The sequence below is a fragment of the Phalacrocorax aristotelis genome, chromosome 15 (assembly GCF_949628215.1).
Source record: "Phalacrocorax aristotelis chromosome 15, bGulAri2.1, whole genome shotgun sequence".
NCBI classification, from domain to species: Eukaryota; Metazoa; Chordata; class Aves; order Suliformes; family Phalacrocoracidae; genus Phalacrocorax; species Phalacrocorax aristotelis.
Genome location: NC_134290.1, coordinates 1,989,550 through 2,011,571, shown reverse-complemented (window position 1 = coordinate 2,011,571; position 22,022 = coordinate 1,989,550). Strand labels below are relative to the sequence as shown.

The 22,022-nt window shown below is 45.2% G+C and overlaps 2 protein-coding genes across 2 annotated transcripts in view; one reads left to right on the top strand and one right to left on the bottom strand.

The window, feature by feature from the left end:
* The window catches only part of BICDL1 (BICD family like cargo adaptor 1), a 51,892-nt gene extending 46,878 nt beyond the window's left edge, over nt 1-5,014 (top strand). Inside the window, exon 10 of the mRNA XM_075110318.1 lies at nt 646-5,014. Within this exon, the coding sequence (XP_074966419.1) occupies nt 646-846 (201 nt within the window). The 3' untranslated portion in view covers nt 847-5,014. The remainder of the gene's footprint in view (nt 1-645) is intronic.
* Nucleotides 5,015-7,530: 2,516 nt separating this feature from the next.
* On the bottom strand, nt 7,531-21,419 carry RAB35 (RAB35, member RAS oncogene family). Its single transcript, XM_075110012.1, has 6 exons — nt 21,210-21,419; nt 17,378-17,428; nt 16,488-16,611; nt 9,250-9,374; nt 9,034-9,158; nt 7,531-8,486 (listed from the first exon to the last, which is right to left on the bottom strand). The coding sequence occupies exons 1-6, from the start codon at nt 21,259-21,261 to the stop codon at nt 8,358-8,360; spliced, it is 606 nt and encodes a 201-aa protein (XP_074966113.1). The 5' UTR covers nt 21,262-21,419; the 3' UTR covers nt 7,531-8,357.
* Nucleotides 21,420-22,022: the final 603 nt, after the last annotated feature.

Here is a 22,022-nt window from a genome sequence, read left to right as displayed (position 1 = left end):
AGCTGCCAGTCAGAGAGCCCCCACCGCTCTGCTGGCTCTAGGGAAGGAGTGGGTCTAAGGGACAAGTGCAGTTCTACTTCAGTAAGTCTGGTGCAAAACCCACTCGGGGTCTGGTGGGCCCACGGCTGGCCCCAGCCCGGCGGCTCCCAGTGGCACCTTCCCCAAAGAAGCCCCAGTAACTGTTGGCTGTGCAGGCAGCTCTGCCTTGCCTGCTCCACACGGCAAGCACAGAGACCTGCTCAGGACAGACATCCTTACTTCTTCTGGCATTTGCTTTCAGATGCATTTGTTCTTTTTTATTTTTTTCTTCCCCCAAAGGGGATATCTGCAAGCTGCAGACAGCAGGGGAACGTAGTTTAGGGGTGTCACAGGGCCCCAAGCAAACCCAATGCTCCTCCATGAGACCACCTGGGCAAGTTATCCCTCAGAACTTTGTGATTTACCTTCCTCGCTCACTGAAAAGCCTCACGGCAACAAACAAGGCTGAGCCTGCTGCCAGGTGGGGAGCTGGACCTGTCCCCACTCTTGTCATCCCTCCTCCATCTCATCACAGCACGTTTCACACCCATTTCAGCCGCATCCCTGCGCGAGCTCCCTTAGAGCGTCAGCTGCCACTAACAACCCTCTCCTCTCCCCTTGCTGCAGGATGACATGCACAGGGTCATTGACCAGCAGCTGATGGACAAACACCCGAAGGAATGGAGCCAGCTTGCTTATTCCTTCTCCAGTGGCTACGGCACAAAGCGGAGTGCCAGACCCTCCCCCGTGTTCAGGCCGGAACAGCAGGGGAACGAGCCCGTTGGGGCAGAAGGGAACCGTCTTTTTTCCTTTTTCAAGAAAAATTAATTTGAAAAAGAGAAACCTCTCCAACAATTCCTGCTTCAAGATGGGGAGTGGGGCAGCTGCACAGCTTGCTGATGGACCCAACTCTGATCCACTGAGGAAAAAAGAAGGGGGCAAAGGAGTTAACCTTTGAGACTCTGCACTATTTACACCGCACCTGGTCTGAACCAAATGTTTACATGAACTGGAGATTTGCAAATTGACAGTGTGTACTAATAGAAAGAAACTTTTCTTATTCTTTAAGTGAAGTGATACACTTCAGGGTATATTTTAGGCGCTTTGACACAGTCCAGTTTCTGCTGTGAAGAATAATCTGATTGTCTTAAAAGCATTCTCGTGCTGGAGAAGGAAATAAGCAGCCCCAAGACAAAGCAGCGCAGGTGACTAAGAACTGCCATCACAGCGAGCACAGGGGGAAGAAGAGGGCTGACTGCAAGAGAAGAGAGGGGAGTCACTTAAACTGCCCTCCCGTCCTGGCAGCCGTGATATCCTTCACCCATCTCACTGCGCCTGGGGTCCCTCTGGCCCCAGCATTGCCGTGTTTTGACAAGCGTAGCTTTCTCCATGGAAGTTGAGCCCTCGCTGCAGATCCTGCCTGTGCACCATCTCCCCTGCAGCTCTGCGTAGCTGTCACCCCTTGCTGGGAATGCAGGCTCCGTGCAGATCAAGGCAGTTGTAAGATTGCTGATGTTACTGTCTTCTCTATCTCCCTCCTGTTACAGAGATATGGGTTGCAGAGTCTGTAGTTACACAGAATGTTAAGGATTTCTCCCCAAGAGACTGACCACCTACAACAGATTGCAAGCTAGATAAGAGTTGTGGATGTTCAGTCCCGGGGCACCTACTGTCTCTCTAATGGCCAAGAGTAGTTGTGGAGCTTCAGCAAGTCACACACCTTTCCCCAAAGTGATGTACCCCTCCCAAACGCAGTAAGAAACCTGTCATTTCAACTAGATAGGCCCCCCAAAACCCTCATCAGTAATTCACTGAAAGCCTACCTGTAATGTTGTCAGAAGGTCTTTGATGCTGGGTTGGCAGGCTTCATCCTCAGAAAGCATGCAGGCATCCACCTTTGCTAAAGCCAAAGGCAATTAGTGCGTCTACAGAGTTCTGGAAATTCTGCGGCTTACTCTGCCCCACACAGTAACATTAGCTACAGCCTGACAAAAATGATGAGTAATTGTCCCTGCCTGTGGGTCATTTGCTGCTCAGCCCTTCAGTGAGCAGGTGGCCAAATCTCCTTTTGACCGAAGATGATCAGAGCCTGCTTTGCTGTAAGCAACGAGAAGGAATGTAGCTATCTGGTGTATGCACACAGTGGTGCTGGAAATCCTGCAATACTTAAGTAGGGACCTTCCCTGCACACTGGATGGGCACTTTACAGCTCTTCTCTTTATCACAGTCTCCCATCATAAACCAGCGAGGAACGCCAGCCTAAGTTCAGAGATGTCCTGCTGCTGTCATGCAATTTTCACACATTCTCCCAGCTTCTGATACCCACAGGCCCTAATTTGTTTCCCCATTGCTTTAAAGAGGCTACCGCCTACACTGTCCCACAGGAGACAGAGCTAGGTACTCGTTCAGCTCTGCCCTGCTCAGCAACTTAGGTGCTAAAACACCATCCTACAGGGAGCTGCTCTCTCTGCTCACTATTTACAGTAACAAGATTTCTGCTAGTATTAGGTATCAAACACCTTCTTCTAAGAAGCAGGTAAGAGGTTGGTGGCTTGGGTTTTTTTATTATTATTCAACTTATGTACGAGATAGGGCATCCATAATACCTCAGTACAAATATCCTCTGCCTACAAAGATTCGAACATTCCCATATTTCCTTGTTAGCATGAAACTACCACATCGGTATGAAATCATTTGCACTGAGGTAGGTCCATGTTGCAAGGAGCAGAGTACTCTTCGGGGTTGAAAACAATCGTGGGAAAGCTGAGTGGTAAAACCCATTTACTTGAAAGCAATGAAACCTGGACTGCAGACCCTGCTCCAGGAAATACTTTGATAAAGCACCACCAATACAGCTTGCTGCTTACAGGGAGAGGAGTCTGGAGTCTCACAGGCAGGGAAGGAAACTAAACCTTGCCCTCTCCTTTCTAGGCAATGCTCAACTGTTGAGTATCTGCTTGTACCCGCTTGTGCAAGTGAGGGAAAGGGACTTAGCGCAGCACCAAGCACGCTGTCAGGATTGCAAGTCCTCATCCTCCCACCTCACTTACGTTGTGACTCTCAACAGGGCAGACATACGGCACATGCTCCGCAGCTCCTGCTGCCAGGACTCAGTTATGCCCATATGTATTAACATAAACTGATACCTGCAAAATTAGGCACAGGTTGGTGGATGCCAGCAATACCTAGGAACAGCTTTCTTATATGCTGTTTGAAAACGATGCTCTGCTTATTGGGGGAAAGCCATGTGAACATCTTGGTCCTCATGGACCTTTTTTCTGCTGTCGGATGTTACTTCCCAGGCCCCAAGAACTCTCTTCAAGCCACATGCCCAGCAGCTGTGGGGGACCCCACCCCCACGAGGATGGATGGATGTTTGTCTGTAACCCTAAGGCAAGGCCTTATGTTATCCAGTGAAGATGCGTCAACGAGATGAAGAAAGGTGCCTTCTGCTACACGTTTGCGGAAAGCGACTCATTCAGTCGCAGGGGTAGGCATCTGGGGGCAGGCACAGAACATCTCTTCATTTACGGATGAACCTACCTGAACCCTGTTGCAATTTTATTTATTTAATAACCATGATGGAAGAGATCGCAAGAGGAAAGTCAGCATATTCCACGGTGCCTGTTGGGTATGGTTTCTTAAAACTAGCCCCTTACCCCTGAAGACTCAGCTGCACTACTAAACCCAGAAATAGCAGAGAATTGGGTTTAATAAACTGGACAACAGACCAAAGGAGACCTCCTTGTGCTGAGCTGCTACTCAACAGGAACAGAAACTGCCTTAACATAGCAGCTAGGTTTTGTTGTTTTGTTTTCAAAAACCTCATCCGTGCAGTCCTTCACATTCTCATTTGTTGTGTTTTAGCAAGGCCCTGACTGTTCCACCTTGAGCTGTCATTAAAACACTCATCTCCATCCTGTCATGGCCCGGAGCCTGGAATCATCCTTGCAGTGTTGGGTTAGAAGACACTCTACTCGTGATACTTGAGGCTTCTAGGACATGTGGCATAAAGGAAACATCGGCTCCAGTGAATGAGATGGAGGAAGCACATTAATCCAGCAGGTACTCAGGATCCCAAAGCAGATTGAAGGAGTGGGATCAGCAGCTCTAAATACAACACTCAGCCTTGCTTTTGAGAGAATGGCAAATAAAACAGTAGCGCTGCAGTCACTGTTCAAACACTGCACAGAGAAAAGATGCCTGCTGAGATTAAGGTTACAAAGAACTTTCCCACAGTTAAGTAACAGATGACTGTTTGGGCAAATGGTTATTACACTAGCCTGAGGGAAAAGGGATCCATCTCCCTTTGGTAAACTCTGCAAGGGAAGAAGCAACTGTAAACAAGGGACAAGTGCAAACGCAAGGCAAGTCACTAGCACTTTATCCTGATACAAACTTAGATCAGCAACTTGCCGTCGAGGTGGAACAATAGATCAATTAACGGCAACAGAATAACTTTGCACAGAGAAGCAAGAAGGGAGGTTACAGGCAGTGCTGCTTACACAAGGACTCGATAGCTGCATGCATTTGTCCTACTTAGAATGGTAAATTCCAGATATGCCTCTACATCAGGCAAACTCTCTACTCCCCGCTCAGCTATAAAAAGCAAGATTGTTTTAACCAAAAAGCCAAGAAAGGAAGCGTCTGGGTGCTGCAGCAACGATTCCCTTAGATTGAGAGGGGAAAAGCACACAGCAGGGACAAGCAGAAAGAATGTATCTGTAGATATGTACATATACCACAGTGCTGTAATTTTTGTATGTAGCAGTAATGTAAATAAATGTATCATTTTTATAAGATGCATATAAAAATCTATAAAGGCATATTTTTAGTAAAAACAATGCTCTACTTCTTTTGTAAATAGTTCTCTTCAGAATAAACCAGATCATTTATATACCGTCTCAGATCTCAAGTCACTGCTTATCTTGCCCAGCTGCAGAACAAGCTCACTTTCTGAGCTGCGACCACAACACCTAACCCCATCTTTAGTACTTCATCAGCCCAAGAAATTCAGCCACATAAAGCACTCGCAGATGTTCAGAAGAGAACGATCCTGGAGAAAGAACGTTTGAAGCATTAACACCTCCTGCCACACAGGAAAACCGGAAGGCCAGCTTTTAAGTCTCCACCTTCCAGTCATTTGCATCCTTGATCTAGAGGGATATTCAGATGTTACCGAGTTCAGACACAAAATACAAATGGACAGTGACACACCTCCAGCTTGCGCCAGCTGCAGCTCAGACCATCTCCGCGTCCTCGGGATTCCCCTCTACGTAGCCATACCAGAACAGCGCCAGGAGAAGAGGCACCTTCCCCCAGCAAGCGTCTGTCACACTCCTCCAGAGCGAGGACCTGCCTTCAATAGCCCACCTTTGCATCGAGGGTGGGCTAAGGGCAAAAAGCACAGCAACACCTGCGTGGTTCCTATACAAAAACCCCATACGTTCGTGTCCTGGGAAAGCAAGGAGAGACTCCAGATGCTTTTTAATCAACTCAGGGGCTGACCCCTGCTGCCTTTAAGGAGAAGCTTTCAAAGCTCACTCAACACTTTGTTGAGCCAAAGGACAAAAGATTATAGTAAAACCATGAGCATCTCACTTTCACACAGAAATACGGTTACCAGTTCCAGCGTACTCCTTCAGTCACATTTAAAACTACACCAGCAACTACAGCATTAACTGTGGTTTTGCCAATACCACCCCCCCAGGAAAAAAAAAACCTCTACATACAGCAGAGCTCACCCCGGCTTGCCGCCTTCCACCTCCAGATGCTGGACAGCAGAGGAAACAGAGCTTCGAAAAAAGATTTGGCAGCTTGTAACCTTTATTTTTAGTTTTTTAAAATTATTTAAAAAGCATAATTAGAAACTTTCATTACAGAAATAATCCTTGCAAACCAGTTAGACATTCCATTGTTCAACATTTAGAAGACTTCACATCAGCACCACTAGAGACACAGTCCTCACCCCATCCAATAGTCAGTGGCAAGAGCAGAGAGGTAACTGCTCCTTTACAGCTAGCTCTAGGGAAAAAAAAAAAAATAAAGAAAAAATCCCACTTTAAGCCAGGAAGTTGGACACTTGGATTGGCAAAGTTCAAACCGTGGCCACAAAGACCTGGACTCAAAGAGGACCAATCTTTCCATATAAGAGAACACTCCAGGCTTGGGTGCAACATTTCCTCATTTTATTGCATCATTTCCAGTAAATTCAGACATTTTCTTTACTTCTGCCTCTATGAAGTTATTCCCTCCTAGATCTGCACACATGCTACCACAAGAGTCCCAAAGTAACACAGCTGGGCCCTCGAAGCTGAAAGTGGTAACCGGCGCAGGACAGCTTCATTTCAACAGGAAGGCTTTGAGGACTGACCCGGCTCCTTCCCTGGGTACACACCACATTCGACATCAGAAAACAGACGGGATGGACTGGTGTAACTTAAACCACCACTTTCCACAGCCGCTCAAGTGTTACAGTTATCACACTAGCAATATCATCCCAGCTCATTCTTATTCTTGGGTTACCAATGACAGATATGTGAAGAAAAGAGATGGGTGAAGGCAGCTGGATACACACTCCCAGCACCTGAACGGATTTAAAAAAAAAACGTGCTACACATTCATTGTTTGCATTTTTTAAAAAGTCTTTGAAGTGATTGATTGTGATGTGATTGTATGATTAGGGCTCTTACTACAACCCACAAAATCTAAAAAAACGCAGGCAAAATAAGTGACTAAAATTTAGCCTCTCCTGGGGGACGGCGAGGAAGGGAGACAAGTGGGCCGATTCAAAGCTCATGGACATTCGTGAATCACAGCCTACCAAACTACGGCCAGCAACTCCACAGGGCCGTGTATGACAAACAGAGCACGTCCACCTTCAAGGTCTTAAAGGAAGTCATACCCTCCATGCCTTTTAGTTATTTTAAGTAATTTAAAATTCTTTTTTATTATTTCAGCAATTATTCAGGTGCTGAGCATGTACTTTCAGCCCAGACACTCGATATCCTAGTTACACGCACATACACTCTCCACCTTTAACTACATCGATTCAGGCTGATGACCTGAGCCCTTGTTTTCCCAGAAAGGCCAACAAGGGCCAGGAAAACATTGCTGAACATAGCGAGACCAGTTTGTTTCCAAGGGTGATCCTCCACCACCACATAACCCAAGCAAGCAAGCTTTCCATTTCTTTACATTGAACAGCAGTCCTCCTTTCTAACAGAAGAATCCTGGGAATGATCCTGCAGCAGCTTTCATATTCAGACATCAGTCCAGAACAGCTGGATTTATTTTCATGCCTCTTCTCTCTCAAAAACAAAAGCTTTGCCACCAAAATTCACATTCAAGTTCAGATCGCCTATTTGTGGACAGGGCAACAAGGAGAAGTTTGGGGTTTTTTTGGCAGAATCACATGGTTTTTGTTGTTCTCAAAAGAAATGGACCCTCACTTAGGACCCTGGCAGAACCAGAAGCAGAGGTCAAAGGAGTTAAGCTTTTTTTTTTTAAAAAAAAAAAAAAAAAAAAAGGAGTTTTATCCAAATAAATCCCACTTCACAGGTCAGTTTGTTTTTCGGTATCTTGATACAAACTAAAGGAGAGCACAGGTACAGCTGGGCTGCAGCACGAGAAGGTGAAACCCCAGGACCCAGCCACAAACCCGGATCATGGCAAACTGAAATTCGAGGCCCCAGCAGCAGCACCAGCTGCCAGCCCAGGGGCTGGTGAAGTGAAACCACAGGCTCCAGCAGCAACACCTGCAATCCTGGTACCTAGAAAACAAAGCCTGAGCCCCAGTAAAAGCCTGGAACTCCAGCTGAAGCCATAGGCCCCAGGGGCACCAGTTGCCAGCCTGGAGCCCAACAGAAATGAAGCCGGAGGCCCCAGGAAGCAGTTGCTGCCAGCCTGGGGCCAACTTGAATTAGGAACTTTGTACTATTTCTTTAAAAAGATGAACTCTGCAGTCCATGATTGGTTGACATTAAGAAGGCATAAGCCAAAGCAACAAGAGGGAGGCGAGGCTGGTTAAAGCAATATACATTATATACAAACTCTTGGGTTAATTAGTCCACTTGGTAGGCAACGTCCTTTCTTGTCTACAAGGCGCACTGGAATGAGCAGGGGAGGAGAGGGGGGCAAGATTCCATCCGATACCTTCTTGGCACTGAAGTTGTAAGGTGCCAGCGCCTCTTGATAGAAAACATGGAGAAAAAGTAATCTTTAAATAACGGCACAAAACTGAGAAAGTCCTCCCAAAGCCTGCCCCAGTGGAATTGCCCGAGTCTAGCTGGAGGGGCTGATCTGTCTGAGAGCAGAGTCTCTGCAGCAGGGAAAGGGCATTAGCAGCACCGCTTCTTCCTTTTACTGTTCTTCGTTAGCTTCACCACATCATTCTGTTGCTGCTGTTGCTGCTTTGCTAAGTTTTCTTTCTTTGCTCGCAGGACTAGCTCTGTAATGCAATTAAACATCTGCAAGAGAAACAAGCAAGTTCAGACCACCCAGGAACTCGGGCTAGCTTTTGTGGGATGCTGCTTTTTTGAAGCAGCTCCACTTTTCTAGATACTTCGGTAATGGGTCAGGTCTTCCCCAGCCCTTTACAGACCAAGTGGAAATCCAGTACCTTCCCAACTCACTCCCAAGCTAAATCAGTAACACCTCTATCCCCATTCCCAAAGCAATAAATAAAAACACGTCAGTCTGGCAACCGAGGCCGGGACACGATTGGGCTCTCCCACCTCCTAGAGGCATTCTCCCTAGAGACAAGCCTTTCCTGAGAACATGCCTAATATGTTAGCACTGTAAAGCTAGTGAAAATGCAATGTGAGCTCCTTCATTTCACTTCCCCAACTCTTCCAAATGCAGTTGGATATCTCTTTTTGACATTTTACCTACTCACTTGCCACTTGTACCAAGCATTTTAGCTTTCTTCCTCCATGAGAAGAAAGTAATTGTCATTTTTTCTGAAACCATTTCCCCCAAAATCGTTTATCTATACTCTTCTGCGTATTAGATTACCTCTTCCACATTAATATTTTCTTTGGCGCTGGTCTCAAACAACTGGATCTCCATCTGCCCAGCAAATTTATAGGCATCTTCTGTTTCTACCACTTTTCGCTCTGGGTCATCATTCTTATTCCCCACTACAAAAGGAAAGGCAAAAAAAGTCAGTTTGGTACTTCAGCAGGTCAGCCCACTAACTAAGATGTTGTAACTCTCTGATGAGAAACTTACCTAGTATCCTGCAGACATCATCACAATTTTGATTAATTTCATGCAACCACCGTTTTACATTCACAAAAGATTCTGCACTGGTTACATCGTAGACAACAATGACCCCATGTGTTCCTCTGTAATACCTATGGAGCAGGAAAAGACAATAAACATTAACTCAAGCTATGCATCACCTTCTCAGCTCTTTCTCTTTCACTTAGCTTCTACAGGATTCATAACAAACCTCCAAGCTACAGTGATCAAGTGCCCCTATTTTCTTTGCACTGGGCAACATTTCTTTTACAACAGCCAGATCACATGCTATTCCTCTAAACCTAGAGAGCTCCCTGCTCATTTAGTCTATATAAGCAGGTGTTGAAGCCCAAAGACTGCTGTCTACTCCCTCATTCAGGTTGTCAAGACTGTCAAAAGATTAATACGCCTTCTGGCTACATGAGCAAAAGGTAGTGGTGCCCCCAAAATGTCCTCAGAACTGGCTGCGATGTGAACCTTCATGTTGTACAAGCCACAGTAAGTTTTTGCAGTAATTTTGTTATCTGTGGAAGATCAATTGCAGACTAAAATTCCAGCAGATCTCCAAATATATTCAACCCTCAGTTGCAGTTCTCTTGAGCTCTCAAAAATTTCTGTCCTGTTGAGCGACTGTGTTCTGATCGCACCTTCCTACTCAACAGATCAACTCCATATGTGCATTCAATGCGCCCTGCTACCTTTAGCCATTAAAAATAAGCTTCATTTCAGTTTATTCCCATTAGTCTTAGGCAATTAGCACATTGAAAAGATGATAAGCAATTCTGATATGTAAGAAAAATACCTGAATTCATTCCAACATTATCACCTGCATGAACCTACTAAAGGCAGGCAGTGTGTGCACCATGAAAATGCTATATAACAAAAAGCAAGCTCCACCCTCTCAGTTTTCAGCCACGTTCACAGGGCTACCAAGTATTTTCTCTGCTGCAAATTAGTCAGTTTTAGGGGAGGAAAAAAAAAAGTAATTGAAATGGTTGACAGTGAGGTCTTCACCAGCATCCAGTTTTTATGTTTTATGTAGCTTTATTGATTTCCTTTTATTTACTCCCCTTTCTTATGATCTATATTAAGTTTTTAATAAAATAAATTCAAGAATTCAGCATACCAAAACAGAGGATTTTCCCATAAATTATGGCAGCATTTCTAGAGCTTGAGCTCTTACCACAAGCACCTCTTGCAGCACTGTCCCTTTCACAGTGCTTTAAAGATGTCCAGTGTGACCACTCTGGTTCTCTTTGATAATTTATTCCAACTAATCGAGCACACCTTTGAACTTAAAAGCCTTTTGATGTAACCCAAATGCACCACCTTAAAGAAGGCCTCAAAGCTTTGGCTCACTTGGGCTACTGATGCACTTGAGCACATCACTATCTCTTCCCTACCTTTAGCCTCATCATCCCTCTACAGCAAAAGCCACCCACCTTTATGAACTGTCAAGACAGACTTGCCACAGACAGGCACAGAGCACGTACAGAGTGCACACATCTCCCCCATCCCTCTCCTCTCATGACCCTTTGTAGTGACAGGTACTGGATATCAATACTCCTCTATGACATGAAACAGAAGTAGGAGAGCCCGCTCCTATTGCTTATCTGGGCACTTTCAGAACACAGTCAAATATTTCTTCCATGCCATGTTTTACCAGTAGTTTATACTGTAAGTTCTTGCCAAGGGAAGTGAATAAACTCAGGTAAGAATTATTCATTCCCAGCCCCTAAGAGATCCTGCACTTTCAAATGTTCAAATGTACTTTCAGGCCTCGGACCAGGCTGCCCAGAGAGGTGGGGGAGTCACCATCCCTGGGGGTGTTAAAAAAAAAAACAACACGTAGACGTGGCACTTCAGGGCATGGTTTAGGAGACATGGCAGTGTTGGGTTGATGGTTGGATTTGATGATCCTAGAGGTCTTTTCTAACTTTAATGATTCTATGAAATATTCTAGTCCATTTACAAACAGTTCCTTTAATAGCTTTAGAACTCACTACAGCACTGCATTTGTGCTTTACTTTGTTACAACAAGCTCAACTTTCTTTTATACTTAGATCCTTTGGAGGAAAAAGCATTCCATAGCCTGAATCCACAAATGGCAAAAATAATCCTGACACTACCATGTACAGGACACAGTTTTTGATGAATACTGTTTTGTGTGATAGCATCAGAAAGGGAAAGATCTCCAAACCTATCAACACATTGGATTTCTCTACATCTGAACAATAAACTAATTATCTTCAAACTCTCCTGTATCACCTAACAGTCTTTCAATTCAGCAACCCTCAGGCTGACCAACTGCTTCCTCCCTAATACCGAGCGTTACATTCGCAAAGACAACATTCAGCCTCAGAGAAGCACAGTGGTTCAGTTACACCTACACAGAGCTGCTTCATTCTGCTGTGCACACCATAAAACCACGCCTAGTATCCCAGTCATCCAAACCAGAGGACCCAACGGAGCATCCTGCTGCTCCCACCTTGCCCACGCACCTAGGTTTTCTTCTAAGCAAAGCATGTGATGTTAGGGAGTAGAATAACACGCACCCTGCGTATACAGATCCCACTCCTGACATGTCGTCTGCATAGCCGTTATTTGCTCCTAGGGATGAGGACTGTGGGCTGGACTGAGCAGCACAGACCATGACAGTATGCAAAACTCTGCAGGAGCTGAGAGCTCCCACCATGATGCACTAATATTGCCAACCACTTCATCAGAAATACCTTCTTTTGTGCAAGACAGCAACCCCTAGCTCCTGCCGAGTTCCCACCAGCATACACTGCTTCTATTTTTGGAAGGGAAAATTGTCTGGCACATCATTCTAGAAAGGTTGCCAAGCCCTCATCTACACTAAAATGTCGTCTTCTCCACGGGCTGACATTGCCTTTTAGCAGCTCAAGAGATAAGACCATGATTACCTTTTATTCTCTCTTAAGTCCTATAATACACATTTTTTTCAAAAAGCTTGTCATGTTCTTTTCTATCATTTGTTAGATACAGCCTTGCGTCCTAGATAACATTTCAGGCTTAACAAGAACAGCAAAGGTTCTCCAACCCCAAATGCAGGACAGTACTAGAAAACAAAATCTGATTTATCCTGCCCCGTACTTCAAATTTCGGAACAATGCAGTGCAGAATTGCTTTTATAACAAGTTGTAGGCTTTGGGGAGTAGAGAACAGATGGGGCTTTTGGCATTCAGGGAGGAGTAGGTGTAAATTTTGTGCTTTTGGCAACCAAGAGGAAGTTGAGGCTTTGACACTAGGGAAAGAATGCCTTATCTTCTTTCCAGCTGCATTTTAGGGAAGATGGAGACCATAGAAATGACAGCAATAGAGAAATGAAGTTCTCGGCCTCCCTTTCAAGGACTAAATGACTGATGGTACCTGTCCTCTATACGGTAGGTGCGCTCTGCCAGGTACCCTACAGACCTCAAAAGCCAGTACCTGCTACTATTCCTAGTGATAAATACATTAATGAAATACAGAAAAAAAAGTTATAGAACAGTTATTCATGTTTAGAGTGTCCATAGAAGTATCCCACTGAGGTAAAAGACAACCAAACCTGACCTGTAAACACCCTTGGATGCTTGGTAGAAACCAACTATCTTCCATAGGGTTGGAAAAGTTACCTAGATCTGAAGGCTTTACACTTAGCTTTGGTGTGGAAAAGGCTTAATGCTAGCATTTCAGTTGAAAGAAACACCTAAGTTGCTTGTTCTACCTATAGAATTATATTTAAAGAAGCTTAAAGATACAAGCTTCTGCCTTCGAAATATTACCTACTGATACTGCAGACTCGATACAGAAGGTCTTTGGAACCGGTTAACCAAACTCATCGTGTCCTTCAGCCACCTGCATTCTCCCCTCACGTGTCTGAAGACTACCTTTATGAGCAGAAGGCAACATCCTGCCATTCATTGTGGTACTCCCTACTACAAGATACCAATAAGAAAGTTCTTAGATTTTCTCCAGTAAATGCTTCCCAATGTTAGCATCTGGAGTTATAATAACTAGTTTCATGAAGCATGACAGTAGCTAAGTCAGATTTAGAAGAGACAGGGTATTATTGACTGCATCAGCTCAGTATCATATCACACACAGAATCACAGGTTGGAACAGACCTCAGGGATGATGTAGTCCAACCTTTCTAGGAAGAGCGCAGTCTAGACATGGTCCAGCATATGTTAACCTTTACAGAAGGAGAAAAAAAACCCAAACCACTATGTAACTGGCCAATGGTCGTTGGTTTAATCCAGCAACTTCATTAATATTTCAGTAGTTTGTAGTACATGTTTCCTTATTTTTCATTCCTCTAGAATTCTAACCAGTTCCAGAGGCTTCTAATTAACTGTTTTCACACTAATCTTTTTTTTCAGGTTCCTGGCAGCACATCTATTGTCACAGGTCAGTTGACTAGTCTTTGCACTGTCATATCTGGTTTACAAGACACATCAATTTTATCATCTCAAAAAGCTTATCACTCTCTTGAACACGCCCTTCCACAAAAATGCACATCAAAAAGTCCCTCTGCTGTTACTATTCATCCTGAGCTAGCATCTGACAACTATTATTTAAAGCTTAAATTCTAAAACCACAGTCCTGAATGAGGACAGAGTAGTCCCTTCTACAAGAGCAAACCAGGTACAGGAACTGGTTGTTCATGCACCTTAAGTATTCCTGCTAATACAGCCGAGTCCTGGCATGTTACATCTCTGGTGAATTTAAAACCAATTTAGAGTTTGGATGACGCTCCATGCCAAGCAAATTCACACAACTTGGCCTCTCCTCCCACTGGGCACCAGCTATCCCAGTATTTCCACATTTAATAGACAGTAAAAACAGCTGCTGTCTTTTATACTTCCCAGTCTGAAGTTCTGATCTAGTTTATTTTTCCTGAGTTTCTGTAGAATACTGCAGATCAACTTGATTTCTGTTCCTTAACAGTTTTTTCTATTGTTTTTCAGCTTCTGTAGCTGTAGTCAAGTAAAACCAAAATAGAACAACCTTTTAACGTTTCCCAATTTTCTACTATTAACTTCCTACCACTTCTACCATTTTGCAATTCTAGGTCTCTACAGCAGTACTTCCAACCTATTACTATTATTACCAGATGGGCTCTAATTTCAGGCTTGCTTGCCAGGCTTGGCTCAACATCAGTCTGAACTACCTTTAACTGTAAATGGATTTCCTGGCCTACGGTAACACTGAAGGAACACCTCTTTATATTCTTAACTTCAGTCTAAACCTCATTCTAGTCAAAGACTACACAAAGACTACTACACTGTTGACAGTGCACTCACACTCCACCGTGATTTGTCACCCAAGCCCTTTCATAAATACTAGCATGGTAACAGAATTTGTCACTCAGTTTGGAATAAGCACATCAGTTATGGTATTACTTTGCCAATAAAAAAAGATAGAACCACTTCTAAAATCAGAATCTCATTATCTCCTGTTTTTATAGGTGATGTGTTTAGGTCCAGGATGCCTCTTGAAAAATATCAGCGAATGCCAGACAGTCACAGCTAGCTGACCTAGCAGCAAGAGGAGCCCTCATGACAACATAGCCAGCACTCCCTAAGTGTTTTCCTCAATGCTCCAAATGCACTCAGACACAGGAGCTTCTTTGCTTGAAGTTGCACAAAATTCAAATCTTTCTTCCCTGACCATGGAAGATTCTGTAACTTACTTTACCCAAGTTCAGGCATGAAAACTGGGACCTTTACTTCCCCAAGGGGAAGATGTACCTCACTTTGGTAAAAAGCTATGCAAAAGAAAGCAGTAGCAGAGTTCAAACAGGTCATGGCACAAATGCCCTCAAACCATTTCAGCTTCTCCATTTTAAATATTCATTGAAGGAAAAAAATTTACATAAAACACTACAGAAAGCCCCATCTGCAGCTATTCCCCTTCACAAAAGGAAGCCTCCTTTCCTGGTATTCCCTATTCAGTGCCGGATACCATGGCTTTCTAAGCTAGCTGGCATCAGCCCCACAAACCAACGCTCATTAACGTAGCTCCGAGTTGTGTCAGGGAATCTGAAAGCAGGAAGGCCATTTGCTGACTCAGCACTAATTGGGGCACTCTGTGACTAGTCTACATGCACAGCTGATGGAGCCGCAGCACTGCGTCGCTGCCTCCCCCTCACCACTTCCTGCCCGAAGCCGCCTGCCATGAAACAAGAAGTGATGTCACACACAGGAACCCTACAAGAGGCAACTGAGTTTTTTCAAGCTAAACACTTAAGAAACAATGGAAGTAATCCAGTAATATCCGTACAGAAACGCAGAGGAAAGGGGCGGTGCACACACCAGGTTCAACTTTGCCATTTCTAGCTGTTTAGATGTAACACAGATGTAACCAGTCTAATTTTTATGTCTGAGTAAGTTAACCAATACATCAGCTGAAAATGATCCTCCTCTCAAACAGGAGCGAAAAGAAGAGTCAGTCATGAAAGACCAAGTGAAATAACAATTCTTGAAATACCTAGGTATTTTTGTTAATACCCAAAGGAAACAAAAGTCCCATTTCCAAGTGTACTTATTCCTCTTCCCCTAGTGCCATGGCGAGCAGTTCCACCTTTACTGCAATCAGTTTATAAACACATTTTATTCTTACTTCCCACCACCGCAGCTCTGGGTGCGGTTTCTCCAGGAACAGGAAAAGCTGTGCACACGCTGTTCAAAAGGACAATGAGCATGAAACTGAACTCAACCAAGGAAAAGGTTAACTTCATGCGAACGCCTGCTTCAACAGAACTCCGCATAAAGATAGCCGCTAAAGTGCATTTGTCCTAAAAGAAAACTAAATATCAGAAACCCTATTCTTCGCTCTCAAAACTATTCATTCGTTATACGACACTGATAGAGGGTTTGCACTCTGTACTTCTCCAACACATACAATCAGAGGGTGACCCTCTTGCACAGAGACAAGTTTTCTAGCATATGCAGAACAGTGAAATAACTCCAGTTCCGCCGTTTGGGAACGAGCAGCAGAGGAATAGGACAAAGCCATTATGGAAATGCACAGAAGAGTGAGGAAATCTGAAATACCAGTTTCAAACCTAACCACAATATCACCACTATCGGCTCTAAAAGAGCTGAGAGAAGTCAGCAAAGCTATCATTAATCAACTGCAATGTTAAAATATCTAAACTGTAACTCTAAACTCAAGATCCATACACTAAGCTACATACCACTAAGCGCAGTTATACTCACGTTGATGTAATAGTCCGGAAGCGCTCCTGTCCAGCTGTGTCCCAGATCTGTAGCTTTACCTTCTCTCCATTGATCTCAACTGTCCGGATTTTAAAGTCCACTCCAATTGTGGTAATGTAGCTGCCTGAATGGGAAGCATAGGTAAGTGAGGACCTAAGTCTTGTTTATACTGGGTGTCCCAAAGCACACTTCTGAATGCTATTTGGCAGTAGCTCTCAGACTGGACCGGAGAACAAGGTTCCCCCTATCTGCTTATCTTTCAAAATGCGTTAGCAGATCATGCTGACCTGCATATTTTTATCTGTGGCCAATAGGGTTTTTTTCTAGCCATAAAGCCACTCCTCCTATGCCACCCTTAAAATTTAAATCTCAGTGTTACAAAATAAATTTATTCTTCTACCTCATTGGTGGTCAAGAATAAGCACCCAACTCTCTCAGGAAATGGACAGTAACTATGTAAGTATTTCACTTATGAAAATTTTGAGACACAGCTTTACTTTAAATGCTTGTGCAATCACTTAGTTTGAATACAGTTTCTTCTAAGAGCTTCCTCCCAATAAATTAGTTATAAATACAAGTGGTTTAGGCACAATATTCAAACAATCCAAATCCCCAATGGCCAATAGGAAGTCTGCACAGAGTACAGCATAAGCTAAAAAATCTAAGCTATTTCTGGAACCACACCAGTATTTAAATACTGTGGGACTTTCAGTTGCAAGTGAAGATCAGACTGGATGGCTTGTATAGGATTACACCAAGAGAAGCAAAGTTAGGAACATATTCCTCGTGCAGCTATCAGTGAGTAAATGCAGAAGAACAACTCCTTGCCAGCCAGAAGCACCAGAGCAGACCTTGACCGTTTCACTTACTGAAGTAAACAAAACACTCACCTGAGAACGTATTATCTGCAAAACGCAACAGCAAACTGCTCTTGCCCACACCTATGACAAACAAAGACAGCAATATCTTTGAATACAGTCATCTTGGGGGTCAGGTAACATAACAGTATTTTACCCATTCATTGCATTTTTAACTATAGCCAGGTTATTTTGTCTGCGGATAATTTAGTACCATCCACGTTGACTATTCATCTCAGTACTCTCCTTGAAGATCAGATCAAGCACACTGCAGTCCCTCCAAGGCTCAGTATGCTGCTTGTAGCAATACAGGGGGATTTTTCATTCCATCCTCCCTCAAGACCTCAGCAAAATCTCAAACAGTAGCTTCTGAACCATGGTCAGTTCTAAGAAGTCATAAATGAGTAATAACTAAAAGCAAGTTTACAATCGGTAGACTTAGGTTTGCTGAGGAAAGATCCAAAAACGAGTATGTCACGCTAATTAGCAAGTACTCAGAGCACTGCTCTAAACTATTCTGTTGAATTTCACTTGCATATCATGCTTAACACCACTGCCTACCTCCCATTCATCTACGTTGTGCTGAACAGCAGTGGAATTTGGACTACTTAGACAATCAGACTAGGGTTTGGTGTTATAAAGCTTACGTTATCAAGGCCACGGTTTAACAGAAGCCTAAACCAAACAGGGGAGTTGGGAACCATTGTTCTATATTGCCACCCAAAACAGGCTTGTTCCACATCTAACAGGAAGGACACATACCTTTCTGAAGTTGTACCTTTTACCAAAATGTTCCATGAAACGTTTCTCTAAGTGCTTGGAGTAGCACTTCATCCAGGTTTTCCTTATGTGATTGATTGCACCCTGATCACACCCTGTTGCAGGGAAGCATTTTTCAGTGCTTCAGAAAATAGTAAGAAGCTAATTTCTGCACACCCAACCAAGGGAATCTGAGTATCAGAATGCCTCAAAATTGTTATCTCTGAATAACATCTCTGCTGTTAATGTCCCTTCCTCTCCCTTCCCCCCTAAAAAGAAGTCTGCTATGGCACGAAGAAGAAATTCAACTTCACCAGGATGAACTAGAAGGTGATCTATTAAATCATTTTAGGTAGAAGTTACACAATTGTTTTGATGATGTATAACTTGCAAGTTCTTAATACAAGACCTGTGCAAAAGACACATGCAAAGACTATACAGAAGTCCAACAGTTCAGAGCTGCTGGCATCTGAAGATAGCTACCAGCACACACACACAAAACCAAAACAAACAAGCAAAAAACAACCAAAAACAAAGCCCAGACCAACCCACCCTAAAAACCTGCACGATTCCAGGAGGCATGATTCTCATTTGCAAAGAGTTCAAATCACCACACGTCTGGTGATGCTGCATGCCCACTTCTCACTGAGTATTACAAATCTTAAAGAAAAAAAAAGAACACTACTAAAAAATACAGTTACAGCATGCATATACTGAATATCTCTGAGCTCAAAGAAGGTAGCAGAGCAGTTCCTAAACTTTAACAGCCCTGCAAAATACCAGTCAGCTACGGAGAAAAAAAGAAAAAAGGTTTCAGCAAGTATTATACTTCTTGACCAAGCAGCCTTGGCCTCCAGCTTAATAAAAAGTAAGTAGATGCTGAAACCCACAGACTTGTCAAACCTCACCACCTTCTCAAAACGTCAGTCAGCCTCTGGGTATGCTGCAGAGCTGCATGGGCTGCACATGACCACTGCTTTGTCAGACTGTCCACCACTGCACAGACACAGTCTCGTCTATCTTGCTCTCTGCACTTCAGGCAGGTTCTAGAGAAACCTCCTGAGCTCAGGAAGTGCTACATGCTCCCGATGACAACAATCTCACTAAACAAACACTGCCTCTGACCTGCACTATTCACCTATAGAGAAACCACACTCTTCATGACCCTCTGCTTCCTACAGAGTTATTTGAAGAGCTGAAAAGAGAAGGCTAGCAGGGCCTCTTTGCTTGTTGAAGACAGCAAAGCCAAACAAAACAATACAAAGAGGCCTATTGGCTTTGCAAAATCAAAATTAAAAGCAAATTTCTGTGCCACACCAGTTCTAAACCCCACATCCTACTGAATGATAGATTGAATTAAAGAAGCACAAGTTAATTAAAGCAGCACATGCAACGCACAGATCATCTGTATTATTTTTAAATATTTGGCACTACTGAGATCAGCAGCAGCTTTTCGAGATGACCTGTTCTAAAAACACACAAACCTACTACCCTCCTGACACATTTGCATACAGGGTAAAGCAGGTGAGACATAATTGTCCTATGCAGTACCAGCCTCCTTCCTATTGCAAGGAATAAACATCAATAAATAAGGCAAGCAAACTGTTTTGTGAAAGCAGGGCCAAAGCCTTCCTGTTGGGGTTAGCAAAAACAGAAAAAGAAAAAAAAAAAAAAAAATCAATATTCAAACTACATAGTGAGATGTAATTACAACAAAGAACCACAGACAACCCGACAATTCTCACAACACTTTTTTCCCCGCTCACTGGGTACACTATAGGGCCTCAAGAAGACTCAGCTAAAAATTTCATTTAATTGTTGAAGACAAGGAGAAGTCTTCCTCAGAGTTTTCACCATCCTGTTTATCTTGCCTGAACAGTTCTGAAACTCATCAACAAGCAAGAGAGTTACTGCTTTACTCTGAATGCAGCAGTTGGTTTAATAATCCATAGGCTCCCAAAAGTGCCTAGGGTTTTAAGCTCTTTTGAAGCTGTGGTCCTCTCCCCCTCTTTCGATCCCTTCATGCAGACACAGTTTAGCACAAAATAAAATATTTTTACATACAACTAAAGCTTCTGGAGGTGACAACTGCCAAGATCGTGCAACACTACACTCTCACCCAAGAGCCATGCCTCGCTACATGCAGGGACCTGCTGCCTTATGGACCACACCTCTATTAAAAGCAGAGGGTGGATGCCACCTTCTCCAGTTTATGGAAATTAAACTGTAAGCTGTTGGAGTGCTACCAACACCAAAACGGACTAAAGGAAGGAATCTTTCCAGCCCCAGTTCTTATGTGCCTAGACTAAAGCACCAAACACAGGCTGAGTTCACATGCTAGCCCTCCAGAAGTGTCTGAAACTGCTGCAGAAGTACTTACAGGTCTGTTTTCAAAAATCTATAATACTCCTTATCCCTAAATATTTTAGGTACTTGCATCCTATAAGTACACAAAGCTACCAGCTCTCCAAGGATTTCTTAAAGAACACAAACTGTAGGACTGAAACTTCAGGTTGGAGCATGGAAAGAGTCTCAAGGAATAATTAAGATAATAAAAGAGTATTAGAACGTAGTAGTCGCCACACTGGAAGCAATGGTCCCCAGCGCTGAGGAGCTGCCAGCCCTTCCCACCGATGCCTCAGATCGTCTGTCAGAGGAGAAGGGAATCCCCTCCCCGGCCCGGCAAGGGATGAGTGGGCGCCCTCAGAAGATGCGGCTGGCAAAGGCTGATGCCAGCAGGAATTGCCGGTACCGACCTCACACAGACGTGCCTCACCTTCCTTTCCCTGAAGCCAGCCAAGCTATTTACCATAATATCCTGCGGTAGCCAGTTCCGCAGGTTCATCAGATAAACACCGAGGAAGCCCAAGCAAACGCGCCCTCTCGCTCCGAGCGCGGGGGTACCCCGGCCGCCCGCCCGAGCAGAGCCCAGCGCCGCCACACCGGCAGCGCGGCAGAGCCGGCCGCGGGGAACCCGCCGGTGCCCCGGGAGAGGGCCGCCCACCCCGGCCCCGCCGCCGCCCTCAGGCCCCTCAGGGCGGAGGCGAGGGGCGGCCACCCCGCCAGCGGCCTACCCCCACCCCCGGGCCGCGCCGCCCGCCCTCACCGCTGTCGCCGATGATGAGCAGCTTGAAGAGGTGATCGTAGTCCCTGGCCATGGCCGGGGCGGCGGCAGCGGCGGAGCGCGCGGGGAGGGGGCGGCGGCGGGGGCGGCGGCGGGCCGGGCCGGATCCACTTCCCGAACAAACAGCCGGAACTGACAGTCCTGCCGCCACGCATGCGCGCTGCCGACCGAGGCCGCCAGCTGCGCCGGCACTCCGTCGCGCGTGCACCGCCCCCTCCCCTCTGCTCATGCGCACAGGTGGCGAGACGCGGCACCAAGCGCTTGCGCGGGAAGGGCGAGGCCCAGCCCCCTCTTAGCTCGGCAGCGGCCGCTGCGCATGCGCGCGCGAGAGGGGCAGTGCCCCTCGGTCGCGCCTGCGCAGGAGGTGGGGCTGGGGGGGCTGAGGGTTCTTGGCGAGCGTAGGCGGCCGTAACAGGTCTGTGAGGGATGGGCTGTGGCAGGGCTGGTGCCGTCCCTCTGCCTCACTGGGGTCCTTGCCCTGCTCCCCGTCCACTGGTAGCTCGTCTTACCCCTGTGCTGAGCCGCCAGGCCATCTCTGGTAGGCAGCGGTGCGTCCACCTCAGCTCCCCTGGGCGCTCGCCTGAGGCCCGTCGAGGTAGCAGAAGGGGAGGCCGCCCCCAGGAAAGCACCAAAGGTGTGAGGGAGCCCCAGCGCCTTTAGGCACTGGAGCTCCACTCCTGGGAAGGCATAGGAGAAGACCAAAATGGCTAGGAACATGTTTTGCTTCAACAAGAAGCCTATGCACCAGAGCAGCAAGTCACACAGCTATAAGAACAGTTCCCTTCAGAGCCCAAC

Bases quoted from the DNA above. Each gene is read 5' to 3' on its own strand.
- RAB35 (XM_075110012.1), bottom strand. From the start codon at position 21,261: ATGGCCAGGGACTACGATCACCTCTTCAAGCTGCTCATCATCGGCGAC. The intron at 17,429-21,209 runs GTGAGGGCGGGC...TGTTTGTCATAG, and splicing joins GCTCATCATCGGCGACAGCG to GTGTGGGCAAGAGCAGTTTG. The intron at 8,487-9,033 runs GTAATCTAATAC...TTTCTCTTGCAG, and splicing joins AAAATATTAATGTGGAAGAG to ATGTTTAATTGCATTACAGA.